Consider the following 23,065-nt stretch of genomic DNA (forward strand, 5'->3'; position numbering starts at 1 on the left):
GGCGGTCGTATCGCTTACCATCAGGCTAACGGCAAGCTCGTTTCATCATTCAAAGCAATAAAAAAATGGTATATACTCATTAGAGGCAATGGGAACCCGATACAACATAAAGGAACTTCTATGTATAAATACGGTCTACAAATTATTTTAATGATAATTAGATTCTACATAAAAGAACGCCACCAAGAATTGTGTTATATGGATCCCTCGCCACTCATACTCACCTCTTAAAACTGGATTCGAAAATACTCTAGAAGGGTGCTTACGTTATCTAAAGGAATAATAGATACAAAACAGTATTGTAAAGCAATTATGTTAGACGTTCCAGGTTGGACTCTGATTGGTATAAATATGTTATACGCTTTTAATCTAGTGTTGTGTATAAATTGTAATCAGCATCGTTATTAAATTATGTACTAACGGGAGTAACGTCGACACATATGGGAAAACCCCTTTTAAACAATAAAAATATTTTTTTGAATACATAGAAATATAATGTTCGATATAATTTCTCCATGAACTAAACCTAAATACTGCTCACAATTATAAAAAAAGGAACAATAATGTGTCCACAATTATTGACATTCCTTTCAATCTCATTATAAATTAAATTTTCTTAACTACGGTTGCAAGAATATATATTAAACTAGACTGAATAATAATAATATATTTTGTGCACATTTAAAAAAGAAATATATATTTTTTAAATTCATATAATAAAGGCTCATCCAACAATACAAAAAAGAAAAACACTTTGTATTCCTACACAAGTAGGTATTTGTACTAATATATAAGATATCGCGTGTTATTTACCTGCTACATTAAAATGTTATACCTATAGATCCAAATACATACGACTGATATGATAGGTAAGTAAGTCACCAAGATAAAAGTGTATTTTCATTAAATCACAAATGACCTGTCGGTGCGTTATCACGTACACGGCAGTTAGTGCACAATCGTTTTTGAAACGAAAACTAGCCCTCGTTATCAGTAGCGCAAGAACCTAATCACTTTCATTGCAACCCCGCGAAGGAGGTCGCGGGCCGAGCGATATCACGCACGCAGTCGGTTGCGCGCAGTGAGTGCGCGCAGGCGTGCGCGATGTGACACCGCGCCTCGCACACCCGCGACACGGCGACAGCACCAGTCCGCGACACTGTCACACCGGCACGACCGCGCACGGGCATACGGACATTCGCGGCGAGCGGCGTCCCTGCTGCACCGCACGCCACCAAGGCGACCGCACACCCGGCCCCAGCCGGGAATGGAGGCCTGCTGCGCGATCAGAGCGGCCGAGGACCTTGTGGGCGACCAGGTACCGCGACCCGCCTTCGTGTCACGCTGTCACTCCCCCACTGGCTCTGTGCGAACTTTGCACTGCGCCGTTGGCTCCGCGGTGAACCTTAAGCTTATCTAGTGCCGGAACGTCAGTGTGTTGCTACTGTTCAGAGACAGACCCTCGCATGCGCTATCATTCGGTTTGTAGAAAGTATTTGGACACCACACAAGTACATACTTACGTGAAACACATATTAATTCCGCTCTGTACATATTTCACTATAAAAATCTATCTTGCCTGCACACTCACCGAGACGAAATGGTCTCATTAGATCGAACTCTACGCTAGTGCCACGGAAAACTTGTGCTAATTACAATATAGATACTGTTCAATGATCATCGTCTTATGAAGGTGTACTATAAATAACGGTGTGATTCGTTAAATGCAGTATATAATGCACAAACTCAAATCGCGCTCGTAGGGTTATTTTCTTTAGGCATATTTACATTCGGGCATAAACAAGGTTTCGTCATATGAAAAACATCACGCAAAGTGGAATAATATTGATCGTGGACATAATTCAATAAAATTACTTTATTTCAAGTTAATTACTTAAAATTTCCCAATTATATTATTCCTAAATAACGCGTTTGTGTTTTATATGTGATTTGTGGTGAGTAAAATTTATGTTATTACCAAAAATAATATAAATAAGTCATATTATTAATAAATTCAGTGCTCTTTTTATTTATTAAAAAAATATGTTATAAGTCTGCGAGCAAGACATAAACTTTTTTCTAAATATTACTTCATAAATTATTCTATAGCTAAGCAGAAAAAACTGAAAATTTACATTAAACACTAATTAGTTATGTAAAAAAGACCTCCTTTCTGGTGGTGCATAGGAAAGACATCAACGCCGCCCGACGGCTAATGTCTTCTCTTTCATTACTTACTTCGAAACTTGTTACTCATGCTGCATAATTTGTAACTGAATAATGCACTAAAGACTAAATAATAACAATAAAATAAAGTGGAAAGTGGAAACATTTTAAATAAATAAATTAAAAATGCGGTTATTTTTATGTATACATATTTTTCAATCTAACCCGTTTCAGTGTTCCTGAAAACAGGAACAATACAAAACAATAAGTTATTTAACGTTAAACGTATGACCGCATCCCTACACCAAAACTGATAAAAGTATTAATTTAAAAGTACTTCATTCGGTCAGCTACTAAAGCTCTCTTGAAAACTATTTACGCCCACATTTTCATTTCAGGCCCACGCTTTTAACGTCAAAATTCATTAGAATCAGCCCTCTTCCCGCTGTTATCCGTTAATCCCACATTACACACGAGTTTACGACGCAAACCGTACGAGCGGTGCCGCCGGAATACTATCGTTGAGAAGTTAATGTATTTTTTTCTACACGAACTAAATAATAATACAGATTTATGTTATTAAATAATAATCTCTGAGGTATTTTTGTTAGAAAAATAAATGCATAAATTAGATTATATTTGTCCCACTTTCAGACATGCTAAAACGATCATTTCACTTGCATTAATTATTTTTTGTGTATCCAAAAATAAACAGGATACACTTTCGTTTAATCAACAAGCTAATGGTAATGGGTATTTAATTGCGTAAAAGCTGATAGTAATGAAATGTAATGTCAAAGAGCGGTGTTATTAAACACTGACCCTCGTAAAATACTTTTGACGAATAGACCATATCAGCTAACCCCTGCGAAGCGAATGTACATTTCATTAAACAATGTGAGTAACAAACGAAACATGTTGCACTAATTTTAATAATATAAAGATTCATTTTGACATAACGTTATTAAATAAAGCACATACGTTTTTACTTCTGTTAACGTAGTGAGAGAAATCATCAATTAATAACAAATATTGTTGGGAAAAATCCCGGTTTAGTTGACACGTTAAAACTGGAATGATTTACCACAGTATTCTTTGTAGATTAACGTCAAATCCAAAGTTTTAATTAATGAATACCTTTAAAATCGGATAAGTTAAAACTATAGATTTTTTTCGCAAACGCTAAGCCCACCTGGTTGTTTCAAGTCATCTGTTCTTTAATATATAATAATTTTAACTATTATCGATAGTGACAGTTGTTGATGGAAGTATAAGCAGTCATATAGTCTACCAACATTGCGAATTAACCGGTAGAATCCGAAGAAACGTCCAGTCATCTTGTGATGTAAACTTTAAACGAGCTAGCTACTACTCCAACGGTGACCTATATTCAATTAACGTCCCTTTTGTGTGATATTGCAATGAATAATTATAATAATAGTAACCCTGTAAATGGTTCATAGTTGACTTCTAGTATAAAGATGGTTGAGGTCACAGCCGTGCCGGCGTAATGCAATTTAGCAATATTAATTCGTATTTAGGTCCCTCTAGCTGATATTTTAAGTAATGTTTAAGCACCTATTCTAAAGTAATAGACGTTTAACTTAAGTTTTTCTATTTATGTTTTAAACCATAATCGCAATTTTTACTAGAATTTGATACAACGTGTTTTTCAGTAGAAGAAGCACAAACGATACTAAATTTATCTTATATCTGCACGTCAAAGTGACTCCACTGCCCCTAATGGTAAGTGCAGTGGAGTCCAATAGAGTGTAGACTGACGAGAGATGATTAACCCTCGGCAGTCGACACAATTACGCTGGCCTGTTTGAACCGGACATACACACGCTGATCCCGAAACGCGGCACACTTACGTGGGCTCATATGGCGGATTTCAACACGTTGTGTATGGTAGTCGCTATTCGGGCGGATATAAAATGTATCCTACCACCAGCAATATCTAACCATTGTACTGCATATGCCAAAAATAATTACTATGTAGAAATCTAGGATCCTAGATCAGAGTTAAATACGACGCGATTACCTCTCGCGCGTCACCTTTCCCTTCATAATGTTACAGTACACATGTCACCTCTAGTACTAGATATTTGAATGAAGTGAACATCTAGCATCAGGTGACCCGCTCGTGCTAGATTTTTCTTGATAATTGTCTGATCACTCTCGTTTCTGTTACAAAAATGCTTTAACGCGACACAGATCTCTTATAGTCAGGTGGCTGGTACTTCTCTTCAAAATTAATATTACAAAGAAAAATATATGTATGTTTATTTTTAACGACTTTTTGTGTTTCAAAAACTACTTAACCGATTTTGAAATTTCTTTCACAAATAGGGAGCACGTTTTCTCCTTGAGTGCTATAGGCTATTATTTACCCAGTAAATGGGCGTCATGTCGCAGATGCCACTAGCAAGATCTTATTCCTCTATAAAAATGTTTTAATTAATGCTGTTTTCAGATTGTCCCGGGCGGCGGCCGTTGGGGAGCACCACACGCCGCCGGGATCCTCGACTCTTGGTTTCAGATGCAGGTACGTGCTTATACATACTTTTAGACCTTATTTTTAATACCCCACGTATCAATATTGGGTAAAATGCCCGATTTAAGATCTTTAAAAAATATTTCATCGAATTGTTGTGTTCTAATAATTTATATTAATTTTCGACGCTTCACTAAAATAATGCAATGGATAATAAAATAATTGTATTTTAAACATTTTTTTGGATAAAAAAATAATTGTCAAATATTTCATAATAAATACCTTTTGTCAATAATGATAAATGAACCGTACGTTTTGCAGTACTCTATTAAGGAGAACTGTGATCTATATTCTTTGATTTATATTTTTTCTAATCGTATATAAGATTTCAAAATGACAAATTTATAACGATTCGTCTTTAGAAATAGTATAGATTCAAATTTTCGCAATAGTCACACCAATAAACATCAAACAATATACCAAGCCATTATGGTAACCTTCAGAAGGCTACAATTTGATCAGTTAAGAAACAATAGTAAATATAACAATATTAGCAAGAGACGTTATAATTATAGCAATATCAAATAAATATTTAAGTCCTCTACAAATATTCGATGCGCGGGGCAAAGCGGACACGCTTTGAATGAAAACATCCCCAATGAGACATTGTTTAACCTATATAATTTTATTATGACCCTAAATGAAACCTTGTTTACTGGTATTAAAAGCTAATATCGAGTCAATTCATCAAGGTATTGTTTCGGTGATAGTTCCAGCTAATTGGTATGCCGTATACAATAATAACATTGTCACGTCGGAAAAATATGTATATCTATTTGTATACATCAAATATTATTTGTGGATCTTTAGTAATCAATTTGCAAAAAATGCGCGGTTATATTTAAACCCTTGCTTTGTTTACCGAAATGTTTAATTGATTTTACTTCTTTAAATAGTCTTTTCGTATTGCATTTCCATCCCCTGTTATTTAAATACTTAGCATAAGTAAAAAAAACCTACAACTATTTGTATGTATAATGTTAATTCACACTTCACTAGAACCAAAAAGGGCATGAAAGCTCGGAATAATGATCAGATTAGAACAATTTACACGGTGCGTAACGTGCGGAGCCACCATTGTGAGGGGTCACAAACCATGCAATGCATGGGAATTGACTATATGGGGCAATTTCGGACAGGAGATCGAATATCGATGACCCCAAATCAAAATATTATTTTAATTGACTTATTGTTGTTTGGTACCCATTGATGGTTAATGTTTTTTGGACTGTATTTTTAATCCAGAGCAGTGAAGTCTTCTCTATACATGGACATAGTGTAGTAATGCTACTTCAAATTTTATCGCAAAAGTAGTTATTTGTGAACTATAAAAATAATGGCGTAAAATATTGGTGTAATTAGGGCTGTCATAAACACTCGAATAAATAAATTTGTAACAACTATTCGCGCCGTCCCAAGCTAAATATGAATAAAATCCAAGTTTTTCCCACGAAATTTATTCGTTTTCGCTTATTACAAGCTCATAAATATGTCCGAAATTCTAGCAGACGCGACTCGGTTTCATGTTACTCAGATAGTTATTTAAGCGCAACTCTCGTAAATAACAAATGCTGGAACAAAAATACTGTTATGATGGACAATTCTTTATCTTAGTGGTACAAGATCTGGCATTTTATATATTGTAGAAACATGATTTTATATTTCTTGTTATTAGTAACAATCTTATCAATATTTATAATCCACTAATTCTTGTTCGTTATTTCGGTTTGAGAGAAATGTAAAAATAAACACAGAATAAATGATTTGTTACAAAAAAAAACGGAAATTGTTGAAAATATAATAAGAATTTATCTATTTCTAATAGAAGGTGTTTGTGTCTTCATAAGTTTCTGCTACTCTCCAATCGATGCCACTGCATGCGGTCCAACGGTTCTATCGATTAGGGGAGTCATAGATTAGATGTGCTAAGACAGCTTTTGTTTATTACTGTAGGTTTTAGTACTTAAATAATTCACTCTGTTGCCACTGCCACAATAATGTGAATACACAGTTGTCCTCTAATATTTTTGTGTTCTCCTGGTTTTTTTAGCTCCAAAGGAAAATGCAGGACTTTACGTGCTCATGACATTATTGTTATAAAATCAGTGAATACGTTTATATATAGCTGTAAATTGCAATGTGTCACATCACTCTTGCTATTTTCGATACTTTCTTCGGTAAGTAGTATGGACATACATATACACACATCACATCTTTATCCCCGAAAGGGTAGGCAGAGATACAACCATGACTAGCACTTCTCGCCAAATGTGTTCCGCCCAATATTTTATTCCTATTTTTATGGTTCCATTATGTGACAGGAGCGCGCCTATTGCTATATCCAAAATTCCAGACTTCGGCAGGTAGTGAATAAAAAAACCCAAATATCACTTGGCCCGACTCGGGATTTGAGCCAGGAATCATATCAGAAAACTTACTGCGCACGCAGTATAAGTACATAACGAACCATTTATACATAACAAAATATTTTTCTCAGAAAAGGGCATAATGTTTTTTTATTCCGATAAATGTTTTTTCACGAGTGAAATACCGAGTAATACACGTTTGTACTGTTCTTGTTAGGAAGCTAGTTCATTAAAACGATTTAAGCATAATATTTGATTGGAATACCGCGCTAGTCAATGTGTTGGACGGATCACGCACGCTTGGTCTTTCATGTTCACTGTGCTTTTTGTCATGTCTTTGATAGGCTGTCTATCGTATGACTGTCATTTAATGGAGCCTGAATTATACTTTGTTTCTAATTTAGTTACTACGCCTTGGTAATAAGTTTAATTTCGACGAGTTTATAATATATTAATTAAAATAGAATATATCTCACATAGAGCGTCGTGCCGAGTGCCGAGCGCTGTTTGGCGAAACCAGTGAAGTCGGGCGGCGACCGCGACGGCTCTATGTGACATATTCTTTATCTATACATATTATAAAATAAGGTACCCCTTTCTGCCTGTCTGCATGTTAAAGATTTTCTCAAAATCTACTGTACTGATTTTTATGAAATTTATTTGCGAATTATTTTTTCAGGAACTAATTATAATCTTACTTCTATATCCTCATTAGTAGACCACAGTATTTTCAATTTTTGGATTATGTAATTTAAGTAATGGAAATAATATAATTTAATAGAGTAAATTCTAAGAATGTTAATATACCCAATCTTGAATAATACATTTTGGGAAACATTTGCTCGTGCCTTCCTAAAACAACTTCAACTAAGCATACTATACATAGTTAAAGAGGCATCGAGTAATGTCATAAAACGGTAATTTACATCTAACATCCTAGAGAAGAAATGTCTAAGTCTTTTATAGACTTAGTGAAAATGCTGGTCGTAAACGTATTTACCTAAACTGAAATCGACAGAAGCCCTGAGATCAGAGTAAATATCGGACAAATATCTCTTACACATAAAATACACAGTACGGCGGAAATAATAGTGGAACTTGCAAACAAATAAAAACTATTCTTGCAAAATGAATATAAGGAAATTGTTTAATTACAATAGAAGAGCGTGAGTTGTTATCAGCAACGCGATTACATGCCGGACGAACCGAATTTTTTGTGTTGAATATAAATATACGATGAATGGAAAGCTGGTTTTTTTGCGTACCGATAAACGTTGCAATCAAACCGGTGATAACACCTAACTGGATCGGTTTGCGTGAATTGTTAAATGGATACCTCCGGCGGAATGAAGTACGACTTCAGTAAACGGGTGTTAACTAATGGTTCGCTTTCTTCCCGGAATTGAGACAAAACATTCATAAGGTTTATTCAGAATTATTCTTAATAATTACTGTTCATGGTTTCTCCTATAAAATCCGGTTCCTAGAATAAAGGATAGCCTACACCTCACGGGTTATATAGGTGCCTAATAAAGTGCGTTACTTATCAATCATATTATACACCCAAACTCGAAAACTGTACTTCATTTTATATTCTTACCAAATAACCTCCATTAATTTGTTTTTCCAACTATTTTTTATTTTTTTATACGGAGAGTTTGAATATAAAACTGATTAAAATACCTTAAAATAAAGTTCCATATGAATATAAGTAATAAACTACGGCAGTACGCGCAGTTGCCCAAGTTCAGATCATAGCTGCGTAACACCAGGGCCATTCGACCGCATCAAGGAAGTCACAAGTTTTGCCTTTATTAGGTCGCAGGCACTGATGCATGCCAACATTTTGATTATGAACAATAATATAATACTAAAATTACGTTACAAACACTAATGATTCTCTGACTTCATTGTCTGTCTTTATATGACCATTTCCTGCAAGTATATTGCAATTTTTCTGACAGCCATTGTACTGTCTTGCTAAAATGAATACGATTACGGATGGCATGTTAAAGACATAATTCATGTGAATTCACGAATCGAAACCAGCGTGGCGGGGCTACTGATATGATTTATAACAACTACATGAAAACACCAATGTAGTAGTACTCTGACACATCGCGATTCAGACCAAGTTAGTTTACATTCAATATGGTAGTTGAGCATAACTCTAATGCCCGTGGAAAGCCGAAATGTCTTTCGTATATTAAAAAATCACTTATGAGCGGTGTGCTGAAGGACAACTATACTATTTGTATGTAATTTCCAACAGTATGTTCCGAGGCACCGTGAGGCACTTCACTGTTACATGTAATCTACAAACTTCAACTGTGTGTATTTTCTAGATATTGCGTGTACAAATTCTATGGTTTTCGCAGCTGGAATATAGTTCCTAATTGTGAAAAATACTAGCCTGATACGCTAATATTTTATTGTAACTTGGTGGTAGTAAATCATTGTGTTTCTTATGACCACAACACACAACTCTTGCAACCTGCTCGTGTGTGTGAAGTTTTTGAAGCTTCAGTACATTTCAGTATGTTTCCCAGCAAGTTGCCGCGTTTGCGCGGTGCCTTATTTATAATATTCTATTATAAAATTTAAATTATCTACACACTCTTTTCCTTTCAAATTTAATAGATATCATTACAAAAATGATTTCGGAAATAAATCTTCGTGAACGGATCGAATAAAACAAATAACTCTTTTACAGTTGATTCATTCTAAACATCTTACAGGATAAACATAATAATTTCTTATGTTTACGCGATTGTTAGCATAAAATTATTTTGCGGATTTTATTGCGGTTTTTAGATCAATTTTCTCTCGACGTTTCGAAGACTGCAGCCTTCGTGGTCATCCAGTATTAACGTAGCTTAACTGTGTTTTAATATGCCCGTAGCGTAATGCAATTCTACTAAAAGAAATATTTTGTATAACAAAAATTACGTAGACGGATGTGCCTACAACACGCACGTTCTTAATTAACTATATTATCATACACGTAGCACGGTTTTTACACGCCGTTTCATAGCTCAGTGTAAAACATTAACCGCATCATTAGCTGCTCGTACTGTGACAAGCCATTGTTCCCATCCATCTATGAGTTTTATACAATGTGAATATCCTTCCTGAACCTGGAATTCCTTTGGATTTTCTTTAAAAATTATAGGTAGTATTTAAAATTATTTTGCATTTTATAAATGGGTTTCATGAATAATTTCGAAGGAATTTCTGAATATTATATACACGTATACTGAGGCTTTTCATGCAGACAATTCTCTTGTTGATACGATTACAACCCTAATATATGATAGACCTTTGATAGAGTCGCAAAAAATGCAATGTGCTTCCACGTTCGTCAAACCTCTATCTCCCGCAATATTTTTAGACCAGAGCCTCATCCAATAAAAATTCACAATCAAAACATCCGATCATTCTCAACGTGTTCACCCTTGCCTAATAACATTACACACTTCAGTGGCTTTACTCAGTTGCGTAAACTTAAATGAGATTCATGTGAGGGGGACACCACGCGGTGCGCGAGCGCCGGCGGGAGGAGGGGGGGTCACAGTGACAGGATTCACGGTCCAGCTGACGAGCACAATGATCGCGCTCAATACTTGATCGATTATGCCATTACATGTGTATAAGTACGTATAGTATTTGTTCGCCACAAATATCGATGGTCAAAATCACGATTGTCGATGTATTTGTTAGATTCCATTGTATTGGTCATGTTGTTTCTATGAGTACTCGGGGACCATTAAATTTATATCATCCCTCCAAGGAACTTTAGCGGAGTTACATTTTCGTTTTCCTTTTAACAATTTTGATTCATTTTATGATACTTTGCGTTACTTCTTTTACGCCATAAAAATGTCGTACAATAAATGAGATATACAAAAAGTTCAAACACATTTATTTATTGCTTAAAATAACAGGTTTCACATCTGTGAAATGCTGTCAACTACTCCTTGTGGCGGCAGCCAATCCTTACCTATAAAAAAATTATCAACAATCGTTTTAAGGAATTATGATTTCGTTACAATTTTATCATAGTGCAGATTCAATAGTAACGCTTGTTGCTTATCATCATATAAAAATTACATTATCGATAATTATAACAAACCATAATGCAAACGTCATCAAAGTTGCAAAAACGGTAAATTACGCGAAAACTGACCGTACAGCACGTAAGTGATAGATATGTAAGTACGTATATGTAGTTATCGCCGCATATCAATAAGTAAACTTCACTCCACTTCGGTTACTTAGAATGTGTGTCCTCCATAACTATTTACGGTTTAAATGTTTGTCGTTTGACTCATCAGCGAATACGTTTTGTCAATTAGCCAATAGCATTTTTTGTTCACAACTTTCTATTGAATACAAAAGCTTTATTAAAGAATTTAAAGATTCATGGCCGTAATATAATAGCGTAGAAAGAATATATCTCAATATTTTCTAATCTATAATTCAAAATAACTGTTCGCTAACGAGAGAAGCCGTTTGAAATGTTACGCCGGCGTCTGATTCTCGCAGCGTCGACATAATCTCGCACACGACATGTATCGCGGTCCCTTTCCCACTCGGCGCTACAGGTTCTACAGAACAAGGAAGGCGGAAAACTCGCGCTGTGTGCCGAGATCGAGAATAATTCAAATGCATCTCATAAACTTACATCATCTCTTTATGAATGACTCATTTCAATGGCTATTATTTTTTACTATCATTTTTTATTAATAATATTTTAGAGTTATCGGTACCGTGTAAAAACCCATTCATTTTCAACATTGTAAATAGGAAATATTATATGCATAATAAATTACATCAATCCACGTTCACAAATAGTTTTACAAGATGTTGAAAGAAGTTTCCTTCACAATGATACAAACGCGCTGTGAATATAAAAGGGCAGAATTGTTAAATAAACCTGTAATACTTCTGGTCGATTCTTGTTGATAGATATGCAATCACGTTCAGTTATTGAAATTGTACCTTAGTTCACACATGCTCATATTCTTGGAACGTCTAGCACTTCTGAAAGAAAATGTATTGTTACCCTTTTTCTTATGTGATCACCTATGGAGGAATCTAAATATATTCAGTATCTAAGTCCCATAATGTTTTAAAAACGCATCTCTATTACACATACAAAAAAAAATACAAAATTCAATCAAAATTATACAAAACTATAACCTATTTAAGAATATAATTCGGGATCGCACGATGCACAGCCATACTCGCAGAGTTAATGAAAGACAATTAGAAATTGTGACATCAAGATCACTTCTCTTCATATAGTGGTCTCTTATCACTTTACGATGTAACTCGAGCTGATATTATCTGCAGATACGCGTCGTCCATACTCTCTAAATATATATATATATATATCTCTCGTATTCATTATTTTAGTAAACACAATATTACGTTTTAATGTATGGTTCTTGCAGCCACCTTATCTACATATTTTATTCTATATTTTTAACAATGATTCCAATATTTGCATCATCTCATTGTGATATTCTAATAAAATAACTGTACAAAAACTTGAAAAAAAACATTATGCGAGATAGTTATATATTAATCTACATACCTGTTTTCATATTAACAATAAATTCCTTGTGGATGCGTCATCACGTCTATCCAACTTTTCCGTACTTCGCATAATTGAAACTCTAGACATTCTACAGAGAATACCTTTTCTTTTGTTACGCGAGGCTTTATTACGTCCACTTGCCGCGTCTTGTAGATGTCACAAAATATTGATTTAAAACCTTTTGAATATAGACATACGAACACTTAAAAAGGACTGGCTACAAAGTCAGACAGGCTGTGTTCTGCCGCGCACGGGCAATCTAGGTTAGGGCGACGCGACCCCAAATCGATGTTACAATCTCAGCCGTGGTTTATAGGAGTGAGCGAGAGGACCGACGATGACCTAGAGTAGCAGGTTGGGAATCCGGAAGGTATCAACAAACCGGCTCCAAGGTGCATTTTTCCGCTCAATGGAAAGCTAACGACTGCTTCGCGAACCGATGGCATTTTTACTTTTCGATGGGTTCGTGGATTTCGTCTCACGCTGACACTTGCGGAATAATGACGCGAATTAACTTTTACTTTTATTTGGTAGTTAATTTATCTAGATTATAACATTGATAGTGTAACTTATGTTTATCTGAGTTGAATAATTAATATACACGCTGTTACTAAGATATGTTACAAACGATTGAGATGTAACTTCTCAAATAGGTATCTATATCAAAAAATAATGGGCACGTTAAAATTAAATTTGAGAGACAAAGCGCCACGTGTGACGTGACATGTGTGTCAAGCGGCGTGGAGTGTGCAGCGAGTGTGTGACTGACACGTGTGACGTATAAAGGGCTGTCCCATTTGGTTTGCACCGCATCTCGCTCGTCTCGCGCTTTCTACCCCGCGGCAGTGCGCGGCGGCGCGCGGCTGCCGGCAGGTACCCGCCACATTCCTCGCCCGCGGCCGCGGCCCGTGCGCACCTCGCAAGCCATCGGAAAACTGGAAGCGGATGTACACCGTACTCACCGCAACACCAATTACGCCGCCTGTCTGCTGTGTCAATATTTGAGTGCCTTCGCCTTTATGCAACGCTGTTTAAGGACTGATCTGCGAAACCGTTTAAGATGTGCAAGCTGAATTATATTTGCAACGAAATTATTTTTATATATGGAAGTATTGACATGACTTTATATTAATTGCGACCTTTATCCATTGAATGAATATAGAAATATAGCAGATGCTTACGCACAGCCGAGTTGGTAACTTGATGGTAAATTATCATAATGCCTATTGAAAACTGATATTGCTAGAGGAATGAAAGCTATGAAGCTAATGTATAGAAACAAATTGAATTAATGAAACTAAAGCAAATGTAAAAATCGAACGGAAAACAAACAAATACTATGGAACATTAAACTTAAATCGCTTTCTTCAAGACAGCTTAACATTATTTAAAATATATAATATAATAAATTAGAATAAGAAGTTGGCAAAGGCATAGAACATATACTAGATTACGGAGCTGGACAAAAGACTAAAACAGATATTTAGAAGAAAAGGCTCGTACCCAGCTTTGTTAAAAAATACAACTAACATTTTGCATTCTGTAAATACATTAGTATGTTTTTTCGTTCCAACAGTTGCTATTCCAGCGAGTATTCAGCATTTTCCGTCAATATTTTAACTCCGAGATCGTAGATAATACCATCGTTTAAATCGTGGGGGCTCAGGAGGAGAAGTGATTGTCTTAGATTCAAATCTATACAATACGGTTATAAGCGGTTAAGTTAGAAATCTTATGAACTTTAACTATTAGAGGCTTTGATATAATCCCGCTGGGTTATTAGGTAAAATGAAATTAGATTTTCACCTTGATAAAGTATTATTGTCAGCACGAATGGGTTTATTCAGTCGAGTTGGTACCACTGTTCTACGGAAGATAAGCCTTCCATTTCGAGTAGTCAGTTCGTTTGCTTCTTCCCGTCTATTATCCATTGTCCCAATATATACGTATGATCATAGCACTGTTTGACAAAGTGACTATGTACTTATAAAAAGTAAAAGGAGGGGATATTGAAATATTATTACCCACTTTTGTAATTGTTCTAGTTTAATATAGGTTGGTTTCACACAATATTAGACTTATGGCCGATTCCTTAAGAATTTTCTCATGATATGTGCGTATGATCAGTACATGTATTCGTTTTTCAACGAAAATCCTTTTAAAATTCCAGCAAATAGATGGAAAATTCCACACGAAGTATAACATAATGTCACTTGAACATCGCGAATCCCAAGTTTTCATAACTGAATATGTAATGAATGAATGACGAGCGTCCTGCGCGTTCCTTCCTCGTCCCAGTTATCGTGTGTCATCGACTCGCCTTCGCTTCACTGTTTGCTTTGGTTATCTCTTATTGACACGTTCAAACGACTTATCGGTCGCCGTGAGACTTCAAATGCCGTTCCACAATCGCGGGGGAGGGGGGCAGCCTTCCTTCATTTGTTATTTTTTAACAGTCACGTTTTTAAAGTTTAAAATGACAACTAGTAAAGGATTTTTATTGTGTATATTCGGATGTATTTTAGCAAAAGTTTGCGTAGATTTGTTATGTTGCGTTGATGTTATATAAAAATCCTTTGAATGAGATATGCAATAAATCAGAGTTTGCATAGATAGATACCGCGTTGTCTTTCTCAGCCATATACAAGCAAAATGCAAGCTCCGTTGTAAGACGATGGTGGCGATGTAAATAGCGTCTCAGGGGTCGAACGTTCCGGGATCAGCCTGTGTATATCCGGTTCCAACAGGCCGGCATAATTGTGTCGACTGTCGAGGGGTAATCATCTCTCGTCAGTCGACATTCTATTGGAACCCACTTCATTTTCCATCAGATGCAGTGGGTCACTTTGCGATGCTCCTATAAAAATCACATTGAAACGCAATTAAGTACTAAAGTACTTACTTGAACATCAGTGTATAAATACACTGATGTTCAAGTTGATTTGCTGAAGTTATTCTCTACCAATACTTTGGTGTTGTTCTTATTCATGCGAAACCTCACTGACTATATATTATAATCATATCCTCGTCAGATATTGCCGGGAATAGAACAGGGGTGCAAGTAGAGGCTATTAAACAAGAAATTCAAACGATCCACCAGTGTTTACATTAACCACTTGCTCTGCCTACCCCCAAGAGTTAAGCGTGAAGGCACATATTGGTGAATCATTACAAACCTATATTGTTTGAAAACCGTTACCAAAATATAATCTTCCAACCAAACTGGTATTGTCTTCGTTTTACATATTAAAGTGATAATTGACTGACATACGTTTCAAAGGACAAAGGTGAGGAAAGCCGTATAATATATACATATACATAATGAATATATAACAATAAATTTATATAAAATTGAACTAAATTATAATATATGTGAATATACAATGAGATTATTGTGTTAGGGCTATGCGACGATATACAAGATAATCTGCAATATTGATGTTAACACTATTATAGGGATTTTGTCAAAGATTTTTTGATAATCTCTTTCTGTATTCGCTTCACTTGCATACAAACCAGGTCCTGTCATAAAAGTGTCCATCTATGACAAATTTCATTCAAATCCAAATGAGTTATCTTCTAACAAACATCCAAACCTCTTCACAAATTACTAGCTTTTTCCCGCTGCTCCGCCCGCGTGAAAACGTTTTTCCGATATAATAAGTAGCCTATAGCACTCAGGATTGTAACTTCCTATTAGTAAAATAAAAATCTAAATCGGTTCAGTAGTTCCAGAGATTAGCACCTACAAACAAACATAGTTACAAACATTTTCTCTTTATAATATTATTACAGATTACAGTATGATACGAACTGGCTTAGTTTGTAAAGTTACTATACGTTGAACGCATTTTCACTTGCATAGAAAGTCTTTTCAACTAAAAACGTTCTTAAATCACTGTAAATACCCGTAGTGCCATATATTTCAAAAACTAGAATAAGATATTCAAATATTACCCACCAGACTTAGACCGCGATATAAATTAGCTTATGTGTTAATACTTAATACAGGAAATGATCATCTTAATTTGTATAATATGTAGAGTAAAAATAAAGGTAATTATAAAACTGACATATAATATAAAATAGGACATAAAGGAATCCGAATTCATCACAAATTTTCTGTGTATATTAGACATCAACGCGTAAAATAATATAAATCTTTTTCGATTTAACTTATTAATAGTTGATTGGTTGACAACCATTGTTTCAATTAAACTAGTAAATATACATTGATGTAATTTAGTCAGATTATAATTTCCCCCACTGCCTTTTTAACGCGTCGTGAGGTGTCATGGAGTATGATTGGCATAACTTATGATACACGTGCACGCTTCTGAACCAATGAAACAAAAATATTTTTTCTAAATACTACTCAGCCGCTGCTTATTTAATGTCATAGCACAAAGTACAACGTGTGTGGTATAAAATATCCCTTCGGACTAAAACAAGAAAGTACTAACAAATTCCGAAAATCCATCCTAATAGAATGTTTAAGATGATTTGAACGAATTATTGAAAAGGATACTTTAGTTGGCGGCCGGCGCGGTAATTTCGCAGGTTATTTTCATCAATACACCTTCCCAAACAGTACAAACGTATAATCATGCCATTATGGTCATGAGTATCCCTCGGCGCTGTAACCACTGTCCGCGCGCACTCCACACGCCTCAGTCATTACTGGCGTGCCGCTGCGTTAATTCCTCAAGCCATCAATATCATCAGTCCAATAAATCGACAAACCTATTGACACGGCAATACGTAACGGTTTAAAGTACTCACTTGTGGGTCCATTTTAGACCCAGCCGTAAAACCAATAAATTAATCGTCCGACGGCACTTTTTCCAAAAGCATCTTAAATCACGTTATGCAATTGCAGAATGGGCACATTAAGTGTAAAAAAAGTGTAGGTGGCGCCGATGCGATAGCGGTAGATGTATGGTGCCGATGGCGTTTTAGAATTCCGTTTTCAAGTGTTATTTGTGCGATTAGGAAACCCGATTCGGGCTTATTAATAGCGACAATGGATCTTGATTTCATTAATCAAAACATTTCCTTTAAAAGCGGCTCGTTACGCAAGCACGCGAGACCTCCTCACTGGCGCGGCGGTCTAGCGGCCGATATCAAATAATGAGTGGATTTTTGACCGACTAGAGAAACCTAAATGTTGATGTTTCACAATATCAAGATTGAATGACAAACAAGAGATCGTGCGCCTCGGCCCGCGGCTCGGCTATGGAGCCGCGAAGTGCGCTGAGCGTTGCGCGGAGAGCGCTGAGCGGGAGAGCGCCGAATGCAGTGCGGAGCGCGGTGGGTAATGTTGTTGTGTCGTGATAATGTTCGGAATTCACGCGGGCTCGTCGGTGCGACTGCCGCCGCTGCGGAGCTAGTGGTCGGTCTTGACGTCGGGTCAAACATTCTAAATGTTCCATTTGTATGACGCAATGTGCCACGAACTGGATTTGCACTCGTCTCAACCGACACTCGCCGATACGTTGCCTCTATAAATAAAGAATGCTTGAACCAATGCTGATACTATGTTTTCTAATATGCGAAATTTTACGACTGTTGTATAACTATTTCAAAATGTTTACATAACTCGGCTACACCATTTTGCGTCCTGTATTCCACATCGCTGAGGAAAGTGACTTACAAATTACTCATACTCCACTTTATGCAAATAGTTATAAGTTAATGTTTTAACTTGATTTATGTCTTCATTCTGTTTTAGTGAGATATAGAGATATGGAAAGGTAATTAACGTATAGCGACTTAATCGGTTATCATACATGCGGAATTAGTTATATACTTACCTACAATAAATTTGGTGGGTAAATTGAAGCTGTAGATTAAAGAACGTTAACGGGCGTGCCTGCGACTCGCTGCGGTGCCGACACCGAGCCCGTGAGAGGCGACACCGGCATGACGCGCACATCCATCGCTGCACGCACGAAGACCGTCTCTGCGCCGATGCGCCTCCGACCATTATTGAATGCGTCGCATTGTAGTGTGCTCGTCACCGAGTCTGCACTTGCGACACCACGCTAGTAGCAGACAGCTTGGCGCGCCACTTTTTTAAATAATATCTTTTTCCTTCACAAAAGTCGGACATCAGCGCGCGCGGGAGGGGCCAAAGAGGAAATCGTTGACTTTCTTTTTTATAGCCTTCGAGAATGTAATAAATTTGATGACTGTACCTGTCGGACGTGTAAAAAGTTTAGAATTGCACTGTTATCTACGCCTCGAGAAACATGCGACCACTTTTAGTGTTTTTTTATTTAGATTTTTCAAACACTAAAATACGATATAAAAAGTAATACCTACGTGAGAGTTTTGTTCAAATAGTAAAAATAAAATCAATTTTAAATACCGTGGTATTTGTATGAAATAGATTTATTTCGCTGTAATTAAACCACAAACAAATTAATTTTTAAAAGAAACATTTACATAACCGCAACTATATCGAGAAAATACAATGCATAAGTTATGTAGACAATCATAACGTGAAACATGCAAATAGCATTCCTGCAAGTTTATTAAATATACGTCTCCTTTGTTTTTCTATTATTACCTAGCGCAAATAAATGAGTCACAAATTACAATATCTTTTATATATTTCCTATGAATATTAATGATAAATAAATTTATACTTTTATACACACGAGCATTACAATAAGTTTGGCGGTGACTCACGATCTTATTGAATTACGCAATAGCCAATATTAGTTCAATAATAATAGCCAAAGCTCGCAATAAAGTACACTGACTCATAATGCTGTTAAAAAATCTCGATACAAATCACCTCATTACCATCAGCGTGTGATAAATGATAATGTCTGAATGTTGCTGGAGACACCCGCCGAAAGTTGCCACCAAGCAAGCTATTGTTGCATGCCCTGTGTGTCAATGGGCGCGGGTCATTGGGTTCTTATGTTGGACCTCCTCTGTCGTGCTATGATGCCGGCTTGCAGATGGTACTGGCGATACAGATATTCTTTCGTCATCGCCTGGGCTGTAAACATCGCCCTGCTTCGCAATAACAATTCGCTTCTTGGTCCCCACGTCGGATCCAAACAAATAGCATTACGAAACCTTTTCTTTATAGCGGCTATGGATAACTTGATTATCATTAGTAATATGCTACCGCCGAGCACTGACACTAGCGTCCACCAGCCTAACGTCTCGCCCATGACTGATTGAGCTTTATTCTTTTGATAGTAAAGTTCATAACAGAATACGTAGCTTAACACAGCGCACGAAAGGACCCACGATGCCTTCATGTAAGCCTTCGGTTGTATACCCTGCATGAAATGCAAGTCTTCTGAAAACTTATCTAGTCCGTACCACAAAACAAACACGACACACTCCAGGATGCTGCAGAAGAGTGGTATGAAATTAATGTACTTTTTAAAATCTACGAAGAAATTGATACCTCTAGCACCTAATAGCGGAATCGTCCCGAAGAACAGGACCACAACGATTACGAAACAAATCACGCTAGTGTATTTGGAAAATTTTCTATTTCGCTTTATTAACAGTTTTAAAAGGCTTATAATAAGAACGACGTTGGTGCTCAATCCCACCAGCGCGTTACAGCTGTATATGAGTATCAGCCAGAAAGATTTGTGCGAATACTCGTAGAGAAACCGAGGAGTTTTACCGAAAACCAGCGCTATAGGAAACTTGAGGGTGCTGTAGGGCGGTATGTCGTGCTCGTACGCGTAGGGACACGACATCATCGCCGCCGTGCACACCGTCAGCACGGTGAACACAGTGCACACCGCCACCGTGATCACCGTGTTAGAGTAGCACGGCGTGCGGAACGACGTGCCCGACGCCAGGTTGAACGAGATGCCGGTCCCGATGTTTAACGTGTACATCACTATCAGTATAATGTTCGATGCGCGAACCCGTGTCATAAACACACTGAAGTCCGAGTCCAGAGCCTCTTCGTACATCACAACCAGGCCTTTTTGCATCATTGAGCCTATTATCAACAGCACATATCCCAGCAGTGGGTACAGCGTGAACACAGCCATGAACCACTTCATAGAGTCGGTCGTCTTGAAACAGCACAGAAACAGAAAGACGCAACAGAGACCTGAGGCAAGGCACACTCGCCAGGCTATGTGAAAGTAATCCGCGTCTGATCCTAGTATGTAATATCTCCAGTATTGGTATTCTGGAAATGTAATGAAAATATATTCGCAATAGCTGGTCGGTTCTTTCTCTTTTATGCAATCTTGATTTACTGTGTAGTTTGTAGCTAGAATGCCGCAGTCTTTCGTCGCCCAGCGGCCGCAGATGTAGTACGGTATGGGGTTCTCGAAACTTATCAGGAAGTAGTGCAGCACGAAGGATGACACCATGTGATTGTAGATGATCATAACTGTTTGGTAGAATATGTGGATATATCCAATATGGGAAAGGAACTCCCGTGCTCTCCAAACCTCCAGGCAGTCTCGGGTCGTGAACTGGCTTATAGTGAACTCCATGTAAAGTAGAGGTATTCCTAAGACTATGTAGGTAAGGACGTAGCTCAGTATGTATCCTGTGGTCCCGTGCGTGACGGCGATATTCGGCAGCGTAATGAACGTGTTGGTCCCAATGATTTGACACAGCAGCACCATTATATACACGCGCCTAGAGCCCCAGTGGCACGCGTTTGCGTCTTGTGGACTCATTGCAACATTGTATTGTGTATCTGATTAATAAAGTATGTTACACTGACATTTTCATTTTGCATGGCCAAGGTGATAAATAATTCGTTACTTTATGCTCCTGTATCAACCTATTTCAATCAATTTTAATGAGTTTTGTTAATATTTCTATTAATATTTTTGACGTCTAAATGGCCAGAGAGAGTCTTGGAGCTGTAAGCAGACCACTGTCCCTCTAAATAGTAGCTATACCGCTGACAACTTTCAATTACTCAGCACTCTGTGGCACTAGAATACAATGTCGAGCTAAACTATATCTATAATAAAGTAATAGCCTCAAATATTGTTTAATCCGGAATAATTCCTCGCACGTTGCTTGGCGGCTAAAATAGACAATACGATGAGACTAACCCAGACGGTCCCTTGAGAGACTTCGTAAATTGTATATTGTTGCTTCGATTTATCAAATTCTCCGTCTCTATATTAATGCTTCATATTAAGCACCATTTATGAAATATTTGGTTGGTTGTGTCAATCTATAGTCGCTTTAAATCAGTTGCGCTGTCGCGTTTGCTTAAATCTATATTGTCTATTATTGACTATATTGCCGAGAGTACCCAAAGTCGCCAAATAAAATGAGATCATTGGCTAAACTCTTAGATAAAATTCTCTGATTACCTCCCTTAATGATTTAATTTTAACTGACCTTTGAAATATAAAGTCTTAACTCCATGGATTTTTTAAATAATAGCACATCATTGCTTTTCGTTCGGCGTCGATCATAATTTAAAGATAATTTTTACCATTATACAGCCTCTATTACCATTTAGCTGTGGCTTAGCCGCCCACAACTTTACGGTGTGGATTAATAAATTAATCCTGGTCTATAAATACACATATAGTGGATAATTGACTATAAAATATTTTAATTTCTTACCTAAAATAGATGCCTTTATTATGACTTATGGTCGGCAAACACCGATGAGATAGGATGTCTGAATTCAAAATATAAGTTAAACATTAATATATAATTAATATTAATATTATTATAATTAATTAGGTACTAAAAAGTAACTGAAAAGCATTAAAAATAACTACAGTTGCTTGAATTCTTGAAATAAATTCTATAATGCTGAAAAATCTCTATTACTCATTGTATTTTGAGAGTTCCAGCTTATATCATAAATATGTATACAAAAAGTGTAGGATTTTTATTTTGAAAAAGCTCGGTATTGTCAGAACGAAGCACTCGCCAACCAACACACCTACACAAATTCTATCAAATCTCTAAGCAAGTTAATTCAATTCTTATTACAAATCAATAGCGTACAATATCTATAGTGGATGCTCTTTCCCATAATAGTCGATAAGGTCCGGTGCAGGTGTCCGCTAAATAATGAAATTGCAGTTGATAAACAACTCCAAGCGGTTTCACTTTATATATTCCGATACTAGACTAGGACTGGGACCCGTTCCACTTGATAATGTTTCCACAAGGCTTTCTTGTTTCACATTAGCCCGTTGGGATCATAACAGGCGACGTTTATAACATTTTATATACTTACCACATATTTTATGAGTTTACCGCTTTGTTTACGAGGCAATGCGTTTGGCTACCATACTTGTTTATGTTATCATTTTGCTCGATTTTGTATGTCGATTTAAGAGTAAGGTTATAGTGTGTCCAAGCCGAAATCGTCCTCATTTAGGTCGT

At 36.6% G+C, this 23,065-nt stretch overlaps 2 protein-coding genes across 3 annotated transcripts in view; one reads left to right on the forward strand and one right to left on the reverse strand.

The window, feature by feature from the left end:
* The first annotated feature begins 714 nt into the window (after window positions 1-714).
* Window positions 715-23,065, forward strand: part of LOC115448541 (dendritic arbor reduction protein 1) — a 69,325-nt gene continuing 46,974 nt past the window's right edge. The window contains exons 1-2 of one of the 2 annotated variants that reach the window (XM_030175995.2): window positions 715-1,318; window positions 4,643-4,714. In XM_030175995.2, coding sequence (XP_030031855.1) covers window positions 1,268-1,318; window positions 4,643-4,714 — 123 coding nt within the window. In that variant the 5' untranslated portion in view covers window positions 715-1,267. The other variant, XM_030175996.2, reaches the window with a different exon arrangement.
* LOC115448540 (sodium-dependent proline transporter-like) lies at window positions 19,067-21,485 on the reverse strand. The gene has a single exon (XM_030175994.2). It carries the CDS (start codon window positions 21,373-21,375, stop codon window positions 19,609-19,611), a length of 1,767 nt encoding a protein of 588 aa, XP_030031854.2. The 5' UTR covers window positions 21,376-21,485; the 3' UTR covers window positions 19,067-19,608.

This window comes from Manduca sexta, chromosome 27 (genome assembly GCF_014839805.1).
Source record: "Manduca sexta isolate Smith_Timp_Sample1 chromosome 27, JHU_Msex_v1.0, whole genome shotgun sequence".
Lineage (NCBI taxonomy): Eukaryota > Metazoa > Arthropoda > Insecta > Lepidoptera > Sphingidae > Manduca > Manduca sexta.